Source organism: Haemaphysalis longicornis, unplaced genomic scaffold (assembly GCF_048455015.1).
Source record: "Haemaphysalis longicornis isolate Haplotype H1 unplaced genomic scaffold, Haemaphysalis longicornis Haplotype H1 scaffold_5, whole genome shotgun sequence".
In the NCBI taxonomy this organism is placed as follows: Eukaryota; Metazoa; Arthropoda; class Arachnida; order Ixodida; family Ixodidae; genus Haemaphysalis; species Haemaphysalis longicornis.
Window position 1 is genome coordinate 85,969,249 of NW_027526385.1, and position 20,198 is coordinate 85,989,446.

At 47.7% G+C, this 20,198-nt stretch overlaps 1 protein-coding gene across 2 annotated transcripts in view; it reads left to right on the plus strand.

Moving 5' to 3' along the window:
- The window catches only part of Wake (ankyrin repeat and fibronectin type III domain containing protein wide awake), a 585,518-nt gene that overhangs the window by 31,063 nt on the left and 534,257 nt on the right, over positions 1-20,198 (plus strand). The window contains exon 1 of one of the 2 annotated variants that reach the window (XM_077670882.1): positions 18,612-18,766. The exons of the other annotated variant lie outside the window; for it this stretch is intronic. Coding sequence (XP_077527008.1) covers positions 18,651-18,766 — 116 coding nt within the window. The 5' untranslated portion in view covers positions 18,612-18,650. Of the gene's footprint in view, positions 1-18,611; positions 18,767-20,198 lie in introns of those variants that run through there. 2 annotated transcript variants of the gene reach the window in all.

The following is a 20,198-nucleotide window of genomic DNA, read 5'->3' on the forward strand; positions in this document are numbered from 1 at the left end:
CAGAAGGAGGTCCAGAAGTTACAGGAAATGTCCAGGGGAGCTCCAATAGAAGGATATCAAACACTGTTCTAACAGAAAAGCAGAGAAAATTATACATTGGCTAAAAAAAGCGACATGTTTAGTACGAAAAAAACATTTAATAGACAAAAACAGTTCTGACAATATGTACAAAAATAATACATCTCATGAAATGCTGAACAATATAAACGTGAACATATTCATTGACATATTCAGACCATTTCTCAGACGTTAGCTTGAAGCTCAAAACTGGCGCAAAACCACAAAAAAACATACATAACAACGCTTACATTGCAAAGATACGATACAAAGCTCATAAAAGTTCTCGCGGATAAGTCAGAAAGAGCTATGAAAACTTATAATATATGACGACCGCAGTAAAAGATATGTTTCTAATAATAAAGTAATGAAATATTGCTTCACCCTACGACTCAACTGTGCTGATATGCGAGCGGATTTGAGATGGCTGTGCACTCAATTGGCACCTTCAAAAGCGAAATTTACCTTGAATTTTATTTTATGGCCCAGCGACTCATTTAGCTGAGAGCTATACATGATGATGATGATGGCGATTGCTATTGGTTTCTCCTTTGAAGCGGGGTGATGACATGTCATCTTACCAAAAAGGACTAATATAACCATGTTTTACACTCTTGGTTTAATACTAGCGCTGTTTAGGGCAGGCACTAAAGCTTACCAGGCACGAAATACTTTTTTTCCCTGTTACAGGTGGTAACTGTCCTAGGCAATATTCCCCTCTCTGCTTTTCGTCCACCAGCATTCTAATCTTCTTTTCGTCCCCTAGACAGCCTTGAAGTTAGCTTCCTCTCTGATACCCTTAAATCCTAGGGCTTCGCCAGAAAGTTGGCTTCGCCGCAAATCATCTCCTTTTGCTTGATCACGACGTGAATAAGTCCCGAGGGGTGAGCTATACACAACTTCGCTTTAAAGTGGTCGCTCTTAAAGAATTGCACGCCTGGGACGCTTTGTCTTTCGGTTTTGCGTCCTCCGTCGTTTTGAGGGCAGATGAGCACACTTAATCACTCGGCAGCGGTTACGGGGTAATCAGTACAACGAGGACTGACTTAATGACCGCCCTGCCCAGAAGCCTTGTGTAACCGTGGCTATATTGCGATGTGTCCAAGCTTCATAAGTTCCCCGCGAGCGACGGAAGTGCGGTGACATTTACGAACCGCGCCGCGTTTACTTCGATCAAATCTTGCGCCATCGGCGCCAAGAACGCGCCTCGCAGCAGACGGGGGAAGACATCCCCTTACTCGTTCACGCGGAAGAAGTGCACTCGAGAAATATATAGCGCGTATAGTTTTCCCGACTCTTCTCAGTTTTAAAATTTATTTTTTCGAGAAAGGTCCCTCCAGACTGGAGAGTATACCGGACAGCACCGATTGAAATTGACGCTCGGTTAACGCGCGCCGTGCGCGCGCGTATACGCGCGTGTGTGCATGCATATGTCCGCCAGCGAGGAGCCGCAATTTCCGTCGCTTTGTTTACGATCACGCGCCAGCGTGAGACGTATAAGTTGTATGTTTCACCATCAACGCGCAAGACGTTCCCGCAGATCTGTTCCTCGCCCTCTGCTTTTCCCATCACGCGATTGGTTGCCCTATACCTCCTAAAGTGACGTGTCTCCCGGTTCTGGCCAATCGGAGGGACGCAAACCAGATCGGTGATCCCTGATATGATGACGTCATTCCGGGTATTTTTTTCTGGAAGTCGCTAAGCCTTGGCAACAAGTTTCTTTTTTCAGTCAAGGTTTCTGGGTGGCTTCGAGAAGACCGACGCGGTTCGGTCGCAGTGGGCGTTTATGGCGGACAGCAACGGCGTTAACGGTTGGCCGCGTAAATGCGTCGGGATGCGATCGCGAAATCCTCGATGGTGACATCGCGGATAAAGACTGCCCGGCCGTCGTGGCGCGTGCCTACGAGGCGTTATGTGGGTCACTATATAACCACTGCTTATTGACCCGCTTATGTCCGAATGCGCCGCTTTTATCGCTTCGCGCGCTTTTTTGTGCGCGTTTTCCTTCCCGACACATCGTGGCGTTGCGCACCGATCAGCGACATGTGTGTCGGAACTGACGCGGCGAACGCTGAAGGAGAGATTGCGCTTCGAGGCGTTTGGTTTTCGCTTTACGATCGACCGCGTCGTAGTCCCTGAACGGCACTTGGGATTCAGGCTTGACCATGATTGTGTACACCGTGAGTCGTGTTTGCTTCTGACCCGAGGACCGCCGAGAAGATTCGGTCGGGATTGTTTCGGTGGTAAGGGTATCAATATTTTACGTCTCATCCTGTAAACCAGTTATACGCACACCGTAAAAGTGAGCGCCAAGCGAACGGAGCTTCTTACCCAGTCCCAGCGCGGCTGAGGCTGTGGGAACAAGTCCTTGGGGGGGGAGGGGGGGGGGACTTCTGCGACTGGAAGCGAATAGGTAAATAAAAGCACAAACCTTCAACTAAGATTTTGCACATAAACCATTGTGCTATACACCGATCTCCTTTAAGGTTGGTTTCACTACTGCATACAAATGCATTTCTGAGAATAAGTAATTCAAGCGCATTATAAGCGGCTTGGTACTAAAGTTGGAAGACCGTAGGTTCGTTTATTGTACACACCCATAATATCACATGCATCCCTAGGCAGCGCGTTACACAGGGTCGCTTTGAAGCCACCTCCACTATTACACACAAGTGCTTTGTAAGAAAGACAACTTTAGGGGCTATACAAGAGGTCTGATAAGTCTGATACAAGAAGAATCAAAGCCCCTTTCTTAAAGAGAAAATGGTTAAAACGCCAAGTTTTTTCCCGTGCAACCTGAGTCGAAGTCCAAAATCCAAGCTACTTCAACCGTGTCGAAATGGTGCAGTCAGGTAGACGTCGGCTTCACTACGCGAGGGACCCAGGTTCTATTCAGATCACGGTGAACGTTTTTTTTTTCTTCTTGAGGCGCTTGATGTGCCTTCACTTATCTTCATCATTGCTTCGTGAAAGCATTGTGAAAAGTTGGCTTTCCTTCCGTGCATTTTGGTCGCCATCAGTGAGGCATAGAAAGCTTATGGTGGTCCAAAGGACTTTGATAACTACTTTTGCATGTGGCCCTATGGAGTGCTATACACCAAGCCCCTTTAAAGTAGCCTCCACTCCTACGCGCAAATGCATTGCTTGTTAGACAGCGTAAGCGGTCTAATATGGAAATACGAGTGCCCTAGGGTATTTCATTAACAGTGTTTTTGTATGGGGCGAAAGCGGGACACATCATGCGTTGCAGATGGACAGACGGACACCCTCGTCGAGTCCACAATAGAAATACCAATTTGGAAAGCGTCGGTATCGGTGGCGGCTGATATCAGGGAAGCAGCCTAAACACGGCCGCATCGGATAGGAGCAGGGCGTCGAACCGGAACCGGAACCGAAACCGAATTTTCGCCCGGAACAGGAACTGAACCGGAACCGTATTTTTTTTTCGCCATTTTGGAACTGAGCCCGAACCGGAGAGAATCGAAGGAACCGTTCCGAACCGGTTCCGGGGCTTCAAAACTGTAATTTCTAGATTTCGATTGCGGTTCCTACTTAGCGTCTGAAGATATATTTACCATTCGCCCTACAGCACCAAGAAATTTTTATGAATAGTCTGTAGTCCCACAATGACCCATCAGGTTCTCTTATTATTACCCTCAATTTATTGTAAAGTTGTCCGTATATACTATCGGTTTACGTTAGATACAGCCTATCTCCCCCATTTTCTTTTGCATTTAGAATAAGTTAGGCTGGAACGTATATTCAGAGGCAGCATGTCATGGACTGTTCTTCATGGTTTATATCTGGATGGTGTTTAATATTGTGTAAACTTTTCATTGTGTTGTTAATTTGAATGCATCCCTGCCCCCTTTTGAAGGCCCTCTCGGACACCATCAACAATAAATCTATATCTTCCACTTATTCTACTCTTAATGGGCAGTTCTATACAAACACCAGTGAGACACAAACATTCCCGGTTCGTTAAGTCATTGGCACCTTCTTTTGTACAGTGAAATTGTGTCCCTTCTGCTCTAAGAGAGCATGAGAATTGAAAAAAAAAATGTTTGGGGCCTTCTCATTTCCACTTTTAAAGTAGATGCCACAGAATTTCGATATCACCTTGAATCTTCTTCACCGTGAAATTAAGGGGAGCATGAAAAAAAGTCTATTAATGCGGATTATCAGGTCGAATGAAGTGGATTAGTGAGACGAGTGGATGAGCTAAATGTGAATCAGTGGGATTGGTGTGAATTGAGGGGTAGGTTAAGGTGCATTAGAGGGTCCTACCGACTGCGACACTTTTGAGGTCCTTGGCATTTCTAAATTTTGCGGCGCTCTCCTTCTCGACCAATCAGGAGATTTAGTTGCGCAGAAAATTTTGCGCAGTTGTTATGTTGCGCAGTTGTTATGTAACGGCCACCTGAATGCTATAAAATGTCTTTATGCACGTTCAATTGCGTTGTTATGCTAGCATAAGGTTGACATCTCAAACTGAAGTTAGTGAGTCATTGCCTAATGCATATTTTATATTCATTTAAGGGTTTCCAAAACAAGTATACAGGGTGTTACGATCCAGGAGGTTGGTTACGACAATAATTGAAACATGTTAAAAAAATTTCGTGAGCGAACCGCTGCTCGGTTCGCGCTCAAACTTCACACGAAGGTCACATTTTGTGGTCTATTTTGTTGGGCACCGGGAAGAACGACGGTACTTACCCGTTTATTCTGAAAATAAATAAAAACGGTTTTCCCCCGTGGAAAAAATGGCGTACGTATACAGATTTGCTGCAAAAATTTCGCGTCTTTGAAGCACGAAGCGTTCTAGCGCGAGGCGTAAACGAGTGTCCCGGTGTTTTTTTAGTGCGCGTTACGAAGCGCTCCAGCGCGAGGCGTAAACGCGTGTCCCAGTGTTTTGGTACCGTGACTACGTGAGACGACGGTTACGACGACGACGACAGGATGCGCCAACAGCCCTAGCCCATAAGGGGCTTCGCCCCTAAGAAAAACCTTGTTTGTACCTGCATAAAAGCTTTAAAGGAGCCATGCAGAGAAAATACAACTTCGTGTAATTTGAAAGAACTAGGATTCAGTATCTCACTCAGCTCTATTACAACTTCAAAAGATATTTTTTAGCGAAAAAAAAAAACAAGAAGTATTTAAAAACTTTCAAATTTTGCGTCACAGTGACGTGTTATGAGCAAGAATGAGGTCATACGGGCCAACAATAAAACAATTTTCAGTGCGTTAACTGCACGTTAGCATTCAAGTGATGCGGTCAAACGGAACTAGAGGCCCCATTACAGACGTCCAGTCATGTGTCGTCGCGACAGGTCAGTTATGCGGCCGCCAATCGCACAAACAAGGTTCTGTGACGTCATAGAAAAGTTTCGGGAAATTGGCTAGGGGGTCGCGACTGCTTCACACGTTTTCTTTAATATCTCCCTTATTTGTTCGAAGATTGCGATGATATTGGTATCATTGTTATCGGGACTAAGCAGTCTTTCTAATAAACCCAACTTGTATTTTGTCTTCATGGCTCCTTTAACGTATCCTTCTTGCTTGCCAAGATGGGAGGAGGTGGTAGCTTTAAACGGTCGAAAGACCCACGAAGCGGCTGCAATTGAAGCGAGTACAGGTTGAAAAGAATAGTTAGCACTGTCACGCGCCCCACACAATAACAGCGTTGCTTTGCCGAGAGTGCACCGGCTTGTACTGTCGTGGCTGTCATAACAGCGTCGTTGCCGGCTGCTCGCAACAGCTGTCGGCCGCCTAGGTGTGTCCCATTTCACGGGGTGCGGCTGTCCTTTGTTCCAGAACCTTACGAAGTGTAAATCGTGTCACGGCCGTCTGCACTGTCTGGGAATCGTTTTTTACGTGCTCCTAGTAAGCGGATATGATTTGACGACGGTATCTTCGTTTAAACTGTGCGTTAATAGTGTAAACCTTGGGGCGTTTATCATGGATTATATAGGAGTGCACGATTCGCGTTGGGTCAGAGGTTATAAGGTATTGCGCTGCTAAGCCCGAGGACGGGGGTTCGATCCCGTCTTCGGTGGCCGCTTTCTAGATGGAGGGAAAAAGCAAAAAAATCAAAGCCCCTTTCATTTACCGGGGAAGACGGTCGAAAGGCGAATTTTTTCTTTGCACAGCGGCGTCTCAACATGCAACCTGAAAGTCAAAGTCCATAATCCATACTTCGACCGTGTCGGAATGGCACAACCGGGTAGACATTCGTAACGCGAGGGACCATGTTTCATTGAGAACCAGTTGGGCTTGTTGATACATAGTTAAAATGGTTGCAGCGCAGAAACGACGAAGGACGAGTATGTTCCTTACTCGTCCGTCGTCGTTTCTGCGCTGCAACCATTTTAATTTTGACCATGTTTCAATTGAAGCGTTCTTTTTCAGGGGGCGCTTCACGTTTCACTATCATCATCATCATCATCACCATCATGGGCCCTGGTGTCACTAAATAAGGTTACAGAGTATCGACACTCTTTTCCCCTATTGTTCCGTGCCTCCGCCGTGATCATTGGTCAGTTCGTATCACCTGACGTTTGTTTACACTGCGACGGTTCATGGGCACCGCCATTTTGTTGTTTATGCGTTTTCGGTCGGTCAGCTGTGGTAGTTTCAGCTTGTCCTCCCTGCTCTGTGGCTGCGCACGACTGACATCGTTCCGAACGCCAATCAAAGATAACGCGCTTTGCAGCATTTCGGCTGCTGCAGAAGTGCGTCCGAAGATGCCGTGTTGTTGCGTCTTCGGTGGTGTTGTATACAAATGACCTCGTCAAAGTTAGCGGCAACGTGGCAACCCTGATAAACAACAAAATGGCAGACGTTGCTCCCTTGCGTGCTTCAGTGCGTAGAGTTTCATACTAATATATACTAGAGGGAAATCTGGCGCCACTGTCTATGGGAGCCGCGCTTCAGCGAGCGTGCCGTCGCGTACCGGGCAGGTACGCTCCACTTGTCCTTGGCATGGCTCATTAACAGGCTGAAACGTTGGCTATGGCTGGAAAAAGGCAACAATATTACCGTAGATGGTTCATAAAATTTGTTTTGTTATTATAAAATTGAACCTCCAAAATGTCAGTAGTTTTTTTAGAAGCTTAATGTAGAATAAAAAAAAGAAATGTTACTTTTTTTGTTAATTTGGGCTTCGAGACAAAAAAGAAGCCGTATGGCTAGCTAAGCCAAGTAGGCGAGGAACTCCGCTAGCGGCAATGGCACTGCCCACGGCGGCCCGCGACTGCAGCGACAGATTTCCCTCTAGTATATATTAGTATGAAACTCTATGCTCCAGTGACGGTACTCTCTATGTTATCAAGTGACACTAATGTGCCCTATGGGGATGGCCATTGTGTAAGGCTGGCTTTCCTGCTGTGAGTTTTGGTGTTACAATCCACGGTACGAGTGAGATACAGAAAGCTTCGCTTTAGAACGCCCGCGTGTCGGGGTTTTGTCGCACGTTAAATATCCCAAAATGGTCGAAATTAATCCGGAGCTCTCCACTAGGGCGCCCCTCATAGTCCAGGGGTAGCTTCGGCGCGTTAAATTCCACATTTTTTAAAACTTTAATGCACGCTAGGCCCCGCCCAAGTAATTCACCGTGACTTGAGTATGCTTTACGAACAAGTGAATATATACGGAGAAGAGGTTGTAACCCTTGTAATTCATGACGTGGTCTTGCTCTCGAAATTAGCTATAATAATAAAAAATGCGTCCGGCACTAACAATTCACCTAGGTTCAACAAAAGGGTCACTGGTGCCAAAGCGCCTCCTCGAATTCTCGAGGTAAAATATTGACGTGGTTGTTAAGTTGCCGTTTGAAGCATGATCGGTCAACTTAGGGTGGTCGCTGTAAACTTACACTAACCAATGCCTTTTTAAAGCGACAGCTTTCTTAGTGGAACCGATGGCGTTCTGTCAGGAGACTAATGCATTTTTAAATTCGAATGCATTTCTTAGTCGAGCCATGTCAGGCGCCGTGCGGCGTCCACGCGCCCGCAGGTGTTATCTCTCCGCTCTCACCCCCTCTCCCATAGAGCAACAGCTGCGAGCGCGAACCTCCTCTTCTCCCCTAGCAACCGGAGCAGGTGGTGCGGGATAGCGGGCGGATCAGCGGCGAGTGAGTGGAGAGGAGGAGCGCGCTCGGGCGTGTGAGGGCGCTCGCATCGCGGGAGCTCGCAGGAGCTCCCGCGTGTGTGGGAGAGTGTAGGCGAGGGTAGGCGCGGTGCTTCGGTGCTTCTCCTCTCGACGCTCGCCCCACTCTCCCACGCCCGCATGCTTCTCAAAGACCCTTTGACTGTGCACTTTACCGACCACAAGGCAGTGATCGTGGCCGTCAAGTACAACGACAACACAAACAGGTGTTAAATAAATGGTTACGCTACAAATCACCGTCTCCTCATTAATTATAAATTCCGCGCACTCTCGCGCAAAAGAAATGCATTCGCATTTACTCACGATTCCCTTCGGGGAGGTGGGGTGAATATTTTTTCTAGACCGGTTGGTCGGCCGAAAAGCTCTGATAAGATCTCTGTGCACACGGCGCATGCGTGAAACCGGGCTTCCATTTTGTCACAAACGGTTACCTGAAAATCGCGAAGAAGGAACGGTTCTAGAGAAGGCAATACACGCATCGATCATGAAGGAGGAGTACAATGGTATACCTGCATCTTATAAACAACGTATCGGTATACACGTGCATCATTAGTAGATGCGATTACTTAGTGCGCAAGAAATCGTCTCATGGCTTCGTTCTCCGTTTGCGATTTCGGTCTTTGAAGGTTTGGCGATCGATTTGGACGCACTTTTAGCGAGGGTTGGATGAACTTTTAGCTTTCGCGCTTCTTCCCTCAACTTTATTTAGGAAGGGATCGTAAATCCTTTTTTTTTTTTTTCACTGAAAGGAACCCAGACTTCATCCCTTTTGTTCGCGGCTTCCGGTAGGCTATAAATTAGATCACGAACAGCCGCGCACATTAGGCGTTAAAAATACACCCCGGGCGACACAGCTGTCTTGCAAAATGTCCAGGGGCTAATTTATAATCATCAGGGGCTGAGTGTTCTGTATGATCTTAGCAGTGACATTGATGTGAGGTCGATCTTCTGAATAAACGACCTGCCGAGACTGACAGCGCAGCGGTGGGCTGCCACCCTTGCCCTTTCCACCTATGTCCACCCGGCGACTGAGAAGCTACGGTCCCAGCGCATGCAACCTCCTCGTACGAGCCGTTACAACTGTTTCAAGATAGTGAGCTATGTCGACATTCTGCAGACCACCCTATTCCGGAGGTTTCGCAGCTTTCGAAAGGAGGCGGCCGCTGCCCCTGCGGCAGCTTTGAAGTAATTTGTCAAAGCTAATTAACTTGCGCTGCAATTTGCTCCAGTTGAAGGATTGAGTTCTGCGTAGCCGCTACATATTCTTGGAACATTATTGCAGCGTGTTTTGAGAGTTGCGTAACTCATATGACACACTGACGTAGTGGTGTAGCTTTCATTTTCGTGTTTTACTGGTTACATTTATTACAACTGACTTGTGGCGCCTTTTACAATCCATTCCCCCTCCACTCCACCAGGATTTTAACCTTCTTTTTGTATTTCATTCATTCATTCATTCATTCATTCATTCATTCATTCATTCATTCATTCATTCATTCATTCATTCATTCATTCCGTTTTAATTCACGGGCCGTATAAAACGTCCAACGATTTAATAAAAATAACAGTATAGAATGAAGCCTAAAAAGAACAGGAATAAAAACGCGCGAATGATATTTAAGCAGCATGTTGTACACCTACACTCAGAACTACAAAAGCCCAGATGCCGTCTGAAAGGGGGCGTACTAACAACACTACTGTTTTGTCGCCCCTTTAAAGAAGAGTCCCGCAAGGGTCTGTATTATTCCCGACACTTTTTAACCTTGCCGGGCTTACCATACACGGAACGATAGTGCGCATCTCTTGCATCAAGCGTACATTCAAGCATTTCCAGCATCAAATAAATGATCTGAGCAAACACTAGATCCCCAGGTGAGATACAGAGCACCCTCCAACAAGCCTCCGACGAGGAAATCGCAGCAGCACACCGCAAAAGCTCAGCTGCTCTCAGGAGAAATTAAAACTTCTGCTTGTGCGCAATAGATGGAAGCCTAAAAAATGCAGGCAACCATATCCTCTAACTGCGTTTTTGACTTTTGTATGGTTTATCGTACTTTTTCTGCTACTTATACGTTGTTTTTACTACGCAGTTATGTACTATATTTGTTAGGTTGGAGAAGATCTCTACGTAGGCTGGCCCTATGCCACAAAACCGCCGTTTGAGTGATTTTTAAATGGTGCGTATAGGTTTGAAGTTGCTTTGCCTTTTTGCTTGCTAGCATTGCCCCGCTGCGTTCCGTAGTCGGGAACACCAGATCCGATACGTCTTTGTTAAGTTACGCCTTACTCAAAGTAACTTCAATGAGACTGGGTCTGCTGCGAAGGGTTCCAGAAATACGATTATGTAAATTTCTGGTTTGGTTAGTTAGGGTAAAGTTTGTTTTGTTTGCTGATGAAAGCTACGCGGTGTGTGAAGCCAAGTCAACGTAACCAAAATAACAGACCACGGACCAAAGCGAGGCGATGCCGGCACTCCACAAGCGCTAGGGGCTGCTGCGCGCGCCTCTTTCGTGCGCATTGTTTGTCGTTTTTTATATCGCGATTCTGAAGACTGAGTTGAGATCGATCTTGACGACCCGCCGCATGACGTGATCGCCAGCATTGTGTTTTCGCCTGCTGCCCCCGAGCGTTGCACGGCATCTGATTGCGCTGATTGTTTACAGCGGGAGAAGACATAGCGTTGCGCATAGACAGTGTTAACCTAATGGGGGCGAGGCAATCCTTTTTCCTTCTTCTTCTTGCTCTCCTTCGTCATGGTAGGCGCTGCTGTTGAGCGTTGCTTCACAGATTTGATCGGCCGACGCGGATAAATAAACGCCACCGCTCCGTATAGCGCGTGCCAGGGCACGCGCTCCGGAGTGAAAACGCTCGGAGGGGTTTTGTTGCTCGGAGCCAACGTACGCCGCTGTTTGGGGTGAACGACTTCGAGCGCAGCGTAGGCGTGTTAATGGTTCTAATGACCGGTTAGTTAACGGCAACGATCAAAGGAGCCAGAGACCAAGCGCGAATTGAAGTCTAGCACAACGTATTCTTCTCCTGTTGTGCTCATGCTGTGTTTGCGCTTCGTCTGTGACTGTTTGGTTCAGCCATCGTCTCCGGCTGTGATTGTCTTGTGTTTGGCTTCGCCTTTGTCTCTTTAAATAGCGGACACCCAGCGCGCTAAACAATGAGTTCCTCTAGTTAGTTCTGACCAGATTTATTGTCGGTGCGTTTGGTTGAAATTGGGTGCATATGTGGCTAACGGAGACGGAAAGGGTTGGACAAACCGCGTCTCTGTTCTATTTATGAAAACTGCAATCCCATCTAGGGATTTTCACAGAGTGGGTTACATGAAAAACAGGAATGCTCAATATGCAAACAAATCAATTTTCAAAGGAGCAAGATAAAAACACACAGAAACAAAAGTACGCACAAAGCAACTCCAAATATACAAAAAAATTCCAACGTTTGTGGGGACAAGATTAATTGGCACGTTAGTTTAAACACTGTTGTTGAGGCTAGAAGAAAACAATGTTAAGGATGGCTGTAAAACTTCGGTGTTGGTTAGCTTGTTCCAGTCGTTTATAGTTCGTGGAAAGAAGGAATATTTAAAGCAGTTGTTACGGGTTGCATAAGGTGTTATTGTGCGCTCATGCCTTTGTCGAGTTGCATATCCGGACGAAAATGAAAGAACTTCAGAAATGTCCTACTTGTAATACCCCTTTACTAGTTGATATAGAAAATTTAGTCTAGATAAGCGGTTTCTTTCTGTTAGTGTTGGTAGATTAGCTCGACTTGAAAGTTCCGTAATTGAAGTGCGTCCGAAGCTGTTATAAATAAAACGAATGGCCTTTTTTTGCACTCTTTCTAGCTTGTTGATATTAGTTTTGGTGAAAGGGTGCCATATAATGGAAGCATAATCCAAAGTCAGTATAACTATAGTTTTATAAGCCAGAAGGCGGACGGAGGGGGTTGAAAGTTTCAATGCTCTTCTGAGGAAGAACAGTTTACGCATTGCAGTGTTAGTTACCGTATTAATGTGTTTAGTCCAATTCAGGTCATTTGTGATCAATAACCCAAGATACTTGTAATGTGGGACTTCGGAAAGTTTAGTATGGGTAGTAGAGTACTCGTACTTTAATGGAATTTTTTTATTAGTTATTTGCATAAACACTTTTTTCGAAGTTAATAGACATTTGCCATTCATCACACCAGGAGGACACTTTTTGTAGAGCATTATTTAACACCTGTTGGTCTGCGGGACAGCATATTTCGTTATAAAGTACACAGTCATCAGCGTAGAGTTTAATTTTAACCGGGATGCCATCAACAATATCATTAATTTCTTAATATCATTAAGTTCTGTGACTGCGTTTGTCCTCTACTGGAGCCAACAAGTGTAAAAAAAAAAGAGTCATTGTTGCCGGGACTCTTTTCTGACCCTCTTTTTCCTCAGTGTGCATGCATTAAAGACGGTAGTCTTTCTTAAGCTGCTTAAACGCAGAAATTTTGGTCTGTCTGCATGTCTGTCTGTTTAAAAAAAAAATTTAATAACCGACAAAAAGATCCGTTGTGCTAAATACTACAGGGGTCGCCTAAATAGAACATACTAAAAGGTCTCTCAAGCAGGTAACCATACACGCTGCTTGTATCACTTCACAACACTATCACACCGCTCATTACACACACAGTTCACTCCACCCGGCCAAAGTAAAACAGGAGTTGCGCAATAGTCTTATATACCCATGCACAGCCAAATCTAAACGTCTAAGTCCGGTGTCAATGCTCATATTTGTCAACACTGTTGAACAAGAACAGGACATTACGCAAATTTAAGGGAGAAAATCAATACTTATAAGTTATATTTGGAGTGTTCTTTTATTTAAAAAAATCATGGATGCTTGGTTTTTGCGATAGCAAATAAAATACTACATCAACTGCAGACAACTGTCGCCTTCTGTTGCCAGCGCTACAATAGCTCCTGGCGGCATTTAAGAAATAAAACGGTAAACGCAACGAAAGGTTCCACTAGATAGGCTCCACATTCAGCTTGGCACGCTCTTGGAGTAGGGCGACGTGTTTCTATGAGCGTTGTAGTAGGATGCCTCGATTCACGCGCGTCTCCGCCGTACGGCAGCGCTGGCATCGAGGCACCCGACTTGGAGCAGGGGAACGCCGTAAATTTAAACTGACTTGAGCAAACCTCTAGCGTGGTATCTTGGGAGGAACGAGACAGGAGAGGAACAGCATGAGAGGTGAGCGGAAAAAGAAGGGAGGCATTTACTCGGCAGGGGTGCCAGTCGAATATCGTCTTTCGTCGACATTTGCAACGAGAGGAGCAAATTCGTGGCCATTTTTAGCTAGGTGGGATAATGCTGCGTCGGGGATGACGAAGCAACAAGGTGGGGGGGGGGGGGGTGTAAAAGTGCTAGCTTGAGGGAAATCGTACATTATCGGTTCCACACGCCGCAGTGACTAATTGGCCATTTTGCTTGAACATGAGATCAAGGGTCCGATGCTTGGTATTGTCGAGGGAAAAGGGGGGGGGGGGGGGGGGGCGTTCTGAGATTGCTAACACGGATGTGTGTGTAGTGCTTTTAAGTAGTGTGGTTAAAGAATGATAGACCGTAAGCTCCTGTTTCGACAGAGACTAGTTCGGCATGTGGGTTAAGTTGTCTTTTCCCCAAATTCACGAAGTTTAAATAAAACCACATCGGACGGTGCTCTTCATAGCATTCGTGGGTGTTGGCGTTCCTCGTTTGTTGGCATAACCAGTTCCTTACCTTACAACTGTTGCCAGGTGGTTTGACGTTTGCAAATAACATCGAGCGGGTCAAAATATTCAACTGAGCAGAATAATACCATGACCAAATGAAGTTCCCCGCCGCAGGCAACGACGGCTTATATGAACAGTTATGGGCCAATGAAAAGTGAACACGAAAATAAGAAACAGAACACGCAGAAACGAAGAATATGATTTGTGGAGATCACATAATGGCGCGGTTCTGGTGAATTTGAAAAGTCACATTTCCAACTTTCGTTACTGTTAAGGAGCAATGCGACAATTTGACTTGCATTGAAACAAATTGCTCCATGTGTGTGCTCCACTTCATATTTCTGCGCTCGCATTTCACTTGACCATGACTGTACATTACGTATAGGTTGCGAAGTAACAATCAGGGCTTGTTAGTGTTTTGTATCCAATTAACTACGCCTAATAGTTAAGAAAACAAATCTTAAAGGAGACATGGGCCGGGATCAGATTGCGAGCGCAGACTCCCAACCACTTCATTATTGAAGCGAGTTCACCTGGTGCACGGGAGTACAGGCACAACACGCAGGTACAGGTTGCCGCACACGGAAGACGGGATGACAGATCAAGCGACGCGCGCACGGCCCTGACAGACGAAGCGACAGAGGGCTGTGTTTGTGTCACGTCACTTGTGTTGCCGTCCTGTACGCGTTGATGGTTCTCACCAATGCCTTTCCTACTCGAGCGGCAATGTACAAGCTTCCATTCGGTACTCAAGTTCATTTCTTCACAAAGCGGTAATCCGTGCCGGTGGTGATTTATTCAGGCGTCAGACACCCTCTCGTGCTGTGACGTATTTTGGTGTCAGTGGAAATGGGGAAAGAAGAGACGGGGAAATTTAGGGAAAACAGGGAATGAGGGGGAATGAGAAAACGTGGGTGTCACGCGTCACCGCACATGTGAGCTGGGCACGGAAGGCGGGCTACAGCGAGGGAGTCCTGGACAGAGGACACCCCTCACTGGTCCGGAGTGACCGCACTCACCACAGATGGGATAAATAAAGTTTATTTCCTCCTCCTCCGTGTGGGACAAAATGAAAAATTTAATTTGTAAGCAAGCCCTGTGTGTGACTGTCTTTTCTTTATCGCTTGTCATACGCGCTGTTTGTATTCGTTCCAAAGGCAAACCAACTAGCCCAATACTCAACGCTCTAGAAAGTTGTAAATGCCAGACGACTCCACGAAGATTTTCAAAGCGGAGTACAGGCCCCGCTAACCATTTAAGCTGCTTGCTATTCGCAATACCCAGTCCGTTTTAACACTGGGCAAGGGGGAATACTGTCCCTGTTGAAAGCCTTTATTTAGCAAATCTAGGGCAGTGGCATTAATTAGCAACACCCCAGTGTGGACGATCCGGTTCGTCCAGCGTAGCACGTGTGAGGCGAGGTCTACAGCGAGTAGTGTTGCCGCAGTCCCCGAGATGGCGCTCTCTCTCGACGCCCGACCTCCGCCGGCTTCCGACGCGCTGCGAGAGGGAAGAGTCGAGGAGGAGGAGGGCGAACCCCAGGTCGGAGCCCCGCCTCCCGATGGGCTAGCCCGGGCGCGTGATCAGCTGGCGTCTGCTCCGAACTTTCCCGGTTTCTTTCGACAGCGGAGGCGGCTGCGGTGGCTGCGGCGGCGGTCAGTCTGTCGGTCCGGCTCGGGACGACGCTCCCTCGCGACGGCGACCTGGCCGGCGCGGGCTGCTTCGAGGGACTCCGTCGTCGTGCGCGCACGCCAAGGCGCTGTGCGTGAGTCAACGTAGCCGTACCAGTCGTTTCTTCCCAGGAATACAGTCTTGGAAGAAGAGTTCGCGCGACAGTTGCGTGGGTTGGAGTGTGTTCTTGTCTTCGAAAACAAACCAGGATCAGTGGTGTCTGTCCATAAGATACGAGGATTTCGTCTCAACAGATCCTTACCTGCCGGACCCCTGTGCTATTGGGTCCTACGAACTTCGAAACTATTCCAGTGCCCACTTCTCAGAGTTTGCGTAGTGCATAAGCGACGTGTTTCCGAAGTGGAGTTCGGTGTGACGAAGAAGTTTTGGCGCCAAACTGCCGGTTTCGAGGTCATTTTGTGTGCACGGCTGTGACCTCTGTGAACTTTGTTACATCGTGCTGACTGAGTCTCAAGACTTATCTTTGTATGGGATGAAGTGTTCAGCGCGCATTGCCAGTTCCATTCATCGCCAAGACGGAAAGGACGTACAGCTTCTGGAAGTCGGCCAAGCGAACAGACTCACTGGTGATCTCATCTAATGTCAGTGGACCCCTTCCGTCCAAAGACCCACGTCACCTGACTTTTGTCCTCTCGAAACTGGACAGCGTTACTTACTCCGCCCCGAGTGGAACTTGGGAAGCGTAAACTGAACGTTTGCCTCGGACGTGGCGTTCGATAGGAGATTTCTAAACCTGACTCCAATTGACCGCGTAGTCGTAGCTTCCTCGGTCAGCTTTGGCGCAACGTCTGTGGATGCCCGTATCATTCTCTCGATCTTCGTAAAGCGGATTGAGGGAGCGGATTTTAACGGGCCACCAAGAGCACCGTACCTCTTCTTGAGAGAGTCATTACACAAGGCCGGCTGGTGGCGTGTTGTTCCAGCGTGCCAGGCAACGGGCCGACCTGCTAGGGCCCGCAACGCACGCTCTAGGGGATACCTGCTGGGCGTCATTCACCGCCGCCGTTAAAACGGGTTCGAAGAGCAAAAAAACTCACGAGGCAATGCGCGTTAACTACGCAGAGCTTTGTTTTCGGGCCGCGAGCGGGCCTTTGAGGTTGAGTCCTCCCGCCGAACTTCTCGGTGTCTTGGCCTCGGTTACAACCAAACTCTGGCGCGCGGTCCTGGTGGAAGGCCTTAACTGGGTCTCCACGCGCCTCGCTTGTTGTTGAGCGCTGCTGCAAGAGCGTGCCCGATAGAGCTCGTTCACTTGAATAGCTGAAGAAACATCGTGATCGAGCAGCGACGTATTTTTCGCAAAGTGTTAGTGGAACGTCAGGTTCTTCGCGACTATCCCCCGTGGATACGTAGCTGTGCGCGCGCTACTTGGATACCTGTGAAAAGTCTCGCTTCGACGAGGTTCTTTTTTTCTGCATGCAGTGTTTGTCAATTGAAAGTCGACAGCAGGGCTTACGCGTGACTGTTTAACAGTAGCTGACGGCCCGCCCCATGTTTTGTTCGAGCCTTCGTGACCGCTTGACAGACAATAGCGAACGCTCAATCGCAGTCCCGCCGTACTGTCAGCATAGGTCGCTTTGTTGGTTTGCTTACGTGTTAGGAAAATATTCCTCTGCCGCATATAAAATAAATTCGGCTGAAATGAAATGGCTGTTTAGGTGAGCTGAAAGGCTCAGTGCTACGCGATTGACAGCGTATTCACGGTGGTTGCCTTTTGTAGCCGGCAGCGAAGAAGTCGGATTGTGTTCGTGGTGCTTCGCAATAACTTGCAGCGGGCAAACCGTGCGTTTCTAAGGCAGCAGTTACGTTGATTCGTGGCTTTAAAACTTACGATTTGCGGCGAGCAGGTAACGGCGTGACATTGTGGTGATTACTAGCCTCACAGCTATCACTGTTATTTCTGCGAGCATGTTTGACTCGACTCGTCATTTTTAGCGAATTAAGTGTAGGTCTACTGGCCTTTTGTGTTTTCGGACTGGAGACATGCCGTGCCGTAAGGCAAAGCACGTGTCTCTTAGTGCTGGTCACGTCAGCTCCCGGATACGTTCTACTTTTAGATCCTAAACATCGCGGACAAGCCTTCAAGGTAGCGTCAGTGACCCACATTTGCTCATATACGCAGTTAGTAACCCCTCAGCAAATTAGTTCGAAGTGGGACCACTCGAATGAGAAAACTTTGGACGTTTTGGTTCGTAGCCAAGGTATGGTCACTTACCGGCGCGCTTTTTGGTTACTAAATATCTACGTATATTGCAAGACCAAATGCCCGATATACGTCTTGAAATGCTTGTAAGAAGATGCGCTCACGAACCATCTTCGCTTTTGTCTTCTCGGGAAGTGGGGCATGGTGAACAGATGGAGTAGGCCGATTACGTCCTCTCGTGTTTTTTATCCTTCTTTAGAGCCGCGCTTACTTCGTCATTTCCCATCGATTTGACGCGCGAAACTCATTTCGTTGGTGTTCGCTCAACCGTGGTCTTGTGAGTGGGATCGCGCGGGTATAGTCGACGCCTCTGGCCTTCAGGTCTACGTCTGACGCTCTTCTAGTCAAGGGACCTTGTCTGCAAAACCGTCATCGTGAACACTCAGTGCATCCGGTTGCTCTGAACCCTGCGTTGGTTTGCCTCGACTTGCCTGACCACTGACGTCAAAGCTTGGTCATCGGTAAGCGTTTTGGTCCCCGTGAAACTGTTCATAACCGCTTTTATCACAGCGAGGAAGTTCTTGTACCTCAACGTCTCCCGCTTGAATCGACCAAAAGAACGCGCCCACACCCGCAGTTCCCCCTCGTGCAACATGCAAAGTGACCTCGATTCTGGTGCCGCCGTGAAGGACTTCTCGCCCGTGCCTCTGCTTCGACACGTAGTGTGATTCTTAGTTCAGTGCGGTTCCGTTGGATACATTCGCGACGCGTCTTCTTCCCGCCGGCGTTCGAAGCCAGGACCTTTTGGAGTAGACCGTCGGAGGATTTGCAGCGGACACCATGTGGTCCACTCCGCCGGCGCCCCCGGAGCCAAAGTCGGGCACCCTGACTTTGGACAAGGCGGCCTTCCTCCTCATCCGCTTGAAGCGGGCGTTCCACAAGAAAAAAGCGAAAAGGTAACCGGTCCCTCTTACTATTTCAGTTGCTTGTTTAATAGTTTTCGGCTGTGTACACTGCCGGACACTGGGGCTACATTGGGGGGACACTTGGGGGCGAACCCCCTCCTTCGGGGTGGATGGATAACTGGGCGAACCGGCTCCTCTGCTTTTGCTCTTCTCGTTGCTCGCTTACTAATAATATTCGGCGGGGGACACTGGGGCCACACTGGAGTACTTTTGGACACGAGTTCCCTCCATTTGAATGAATGGATAACTGGGCGATCCGGCTCCCCTGCCTTTGCTCTTTTCGGTGCTAGTTAGCTAACAATGTTCGACTGGGGTACTCTGGCGGACACTGGGGTGACGCTGGGGGACTTTCGGGCACCGATTCCCTCCATCTGGATGAATGGATAACTGGGCGAGCCGGCTCCCCTCCCTTTGCGCTTCTCGTTGCTAGTTAACTAACAATGTTCGGCTGGGGAACACTGACGGACACTAGGGGACACTTAGACACCAGGGGACACTTGGGGACAAGGCCCTTCCTTCTGTATGAATGGATGACTTGGCGAACTGGTTTTTCTGCCTCTGCTCTTGTCGTTGCTGGTTAACCAATAATTTTTGGCGCGGAACGCTGGCGGACACTGGGGACACAATGGGGGGGGGGGGGGGCAATTGGGGACCCTCCCCTTTCGTCTTGATGAGTGGATAACGGGGTTATCACTAGTTCCTGGTGCAACAGAGCGAGAATAAAAGCAACGCGAAGCAAGAATTACTCTTGCATTTTATTGTTGTTTCTTGTTTCCGTCATCTCGCTCTGTTGAAATATGAAAGGTGGCATTGGGAGGGGAGTGGGGGGGGGGGGATCCAAACAATTGAAAGTGCACTAAGTGCTTATCTTCTGCAAAACAGCCCCTTCTCCTCTCATCCCTCGTGAAGGAGATAAATTCAGCTGGGTGACAATGGAGAGGTTTAGGGCACTGATAATAGTGCGCACTGTATCAGTGCTCACCTCCTACGAGAGCTGTTTCTTCCCCGATGCTGCTTTTTTGACCACCGAGCACTCTTGTTCGACTTGGTGGGAAAGAGTGCGGCGGCCTTATGCACTGCTTAATCGTGTGTACCCTGTATACATACTGGCTAGTGTATTCCTACATTCTAACCTTCGAACAAGCTGTTTCGAAATTACGAAGCGTTGGTTGCCCTCACTGTGTACGATCAATACGAATAGTTTTTTTTTTTTTGGTTTTTGTGCCGCAAGCCTCGACGACAAACTATGAGATTTGCGCGTTTTTGGGCTGCTTGTAAATTCTCATCTTTCTGATGCGCGTAATTTCGAGCTAGTCACTTACATCGTACTGCCAAGTGATAAGGAGGGTTTCACTTTTTAAAGTCACCGCCCGAATTTATGCGCTGATCTCAGCAGCCACGAGACGCTATTTATAGTTTTGCA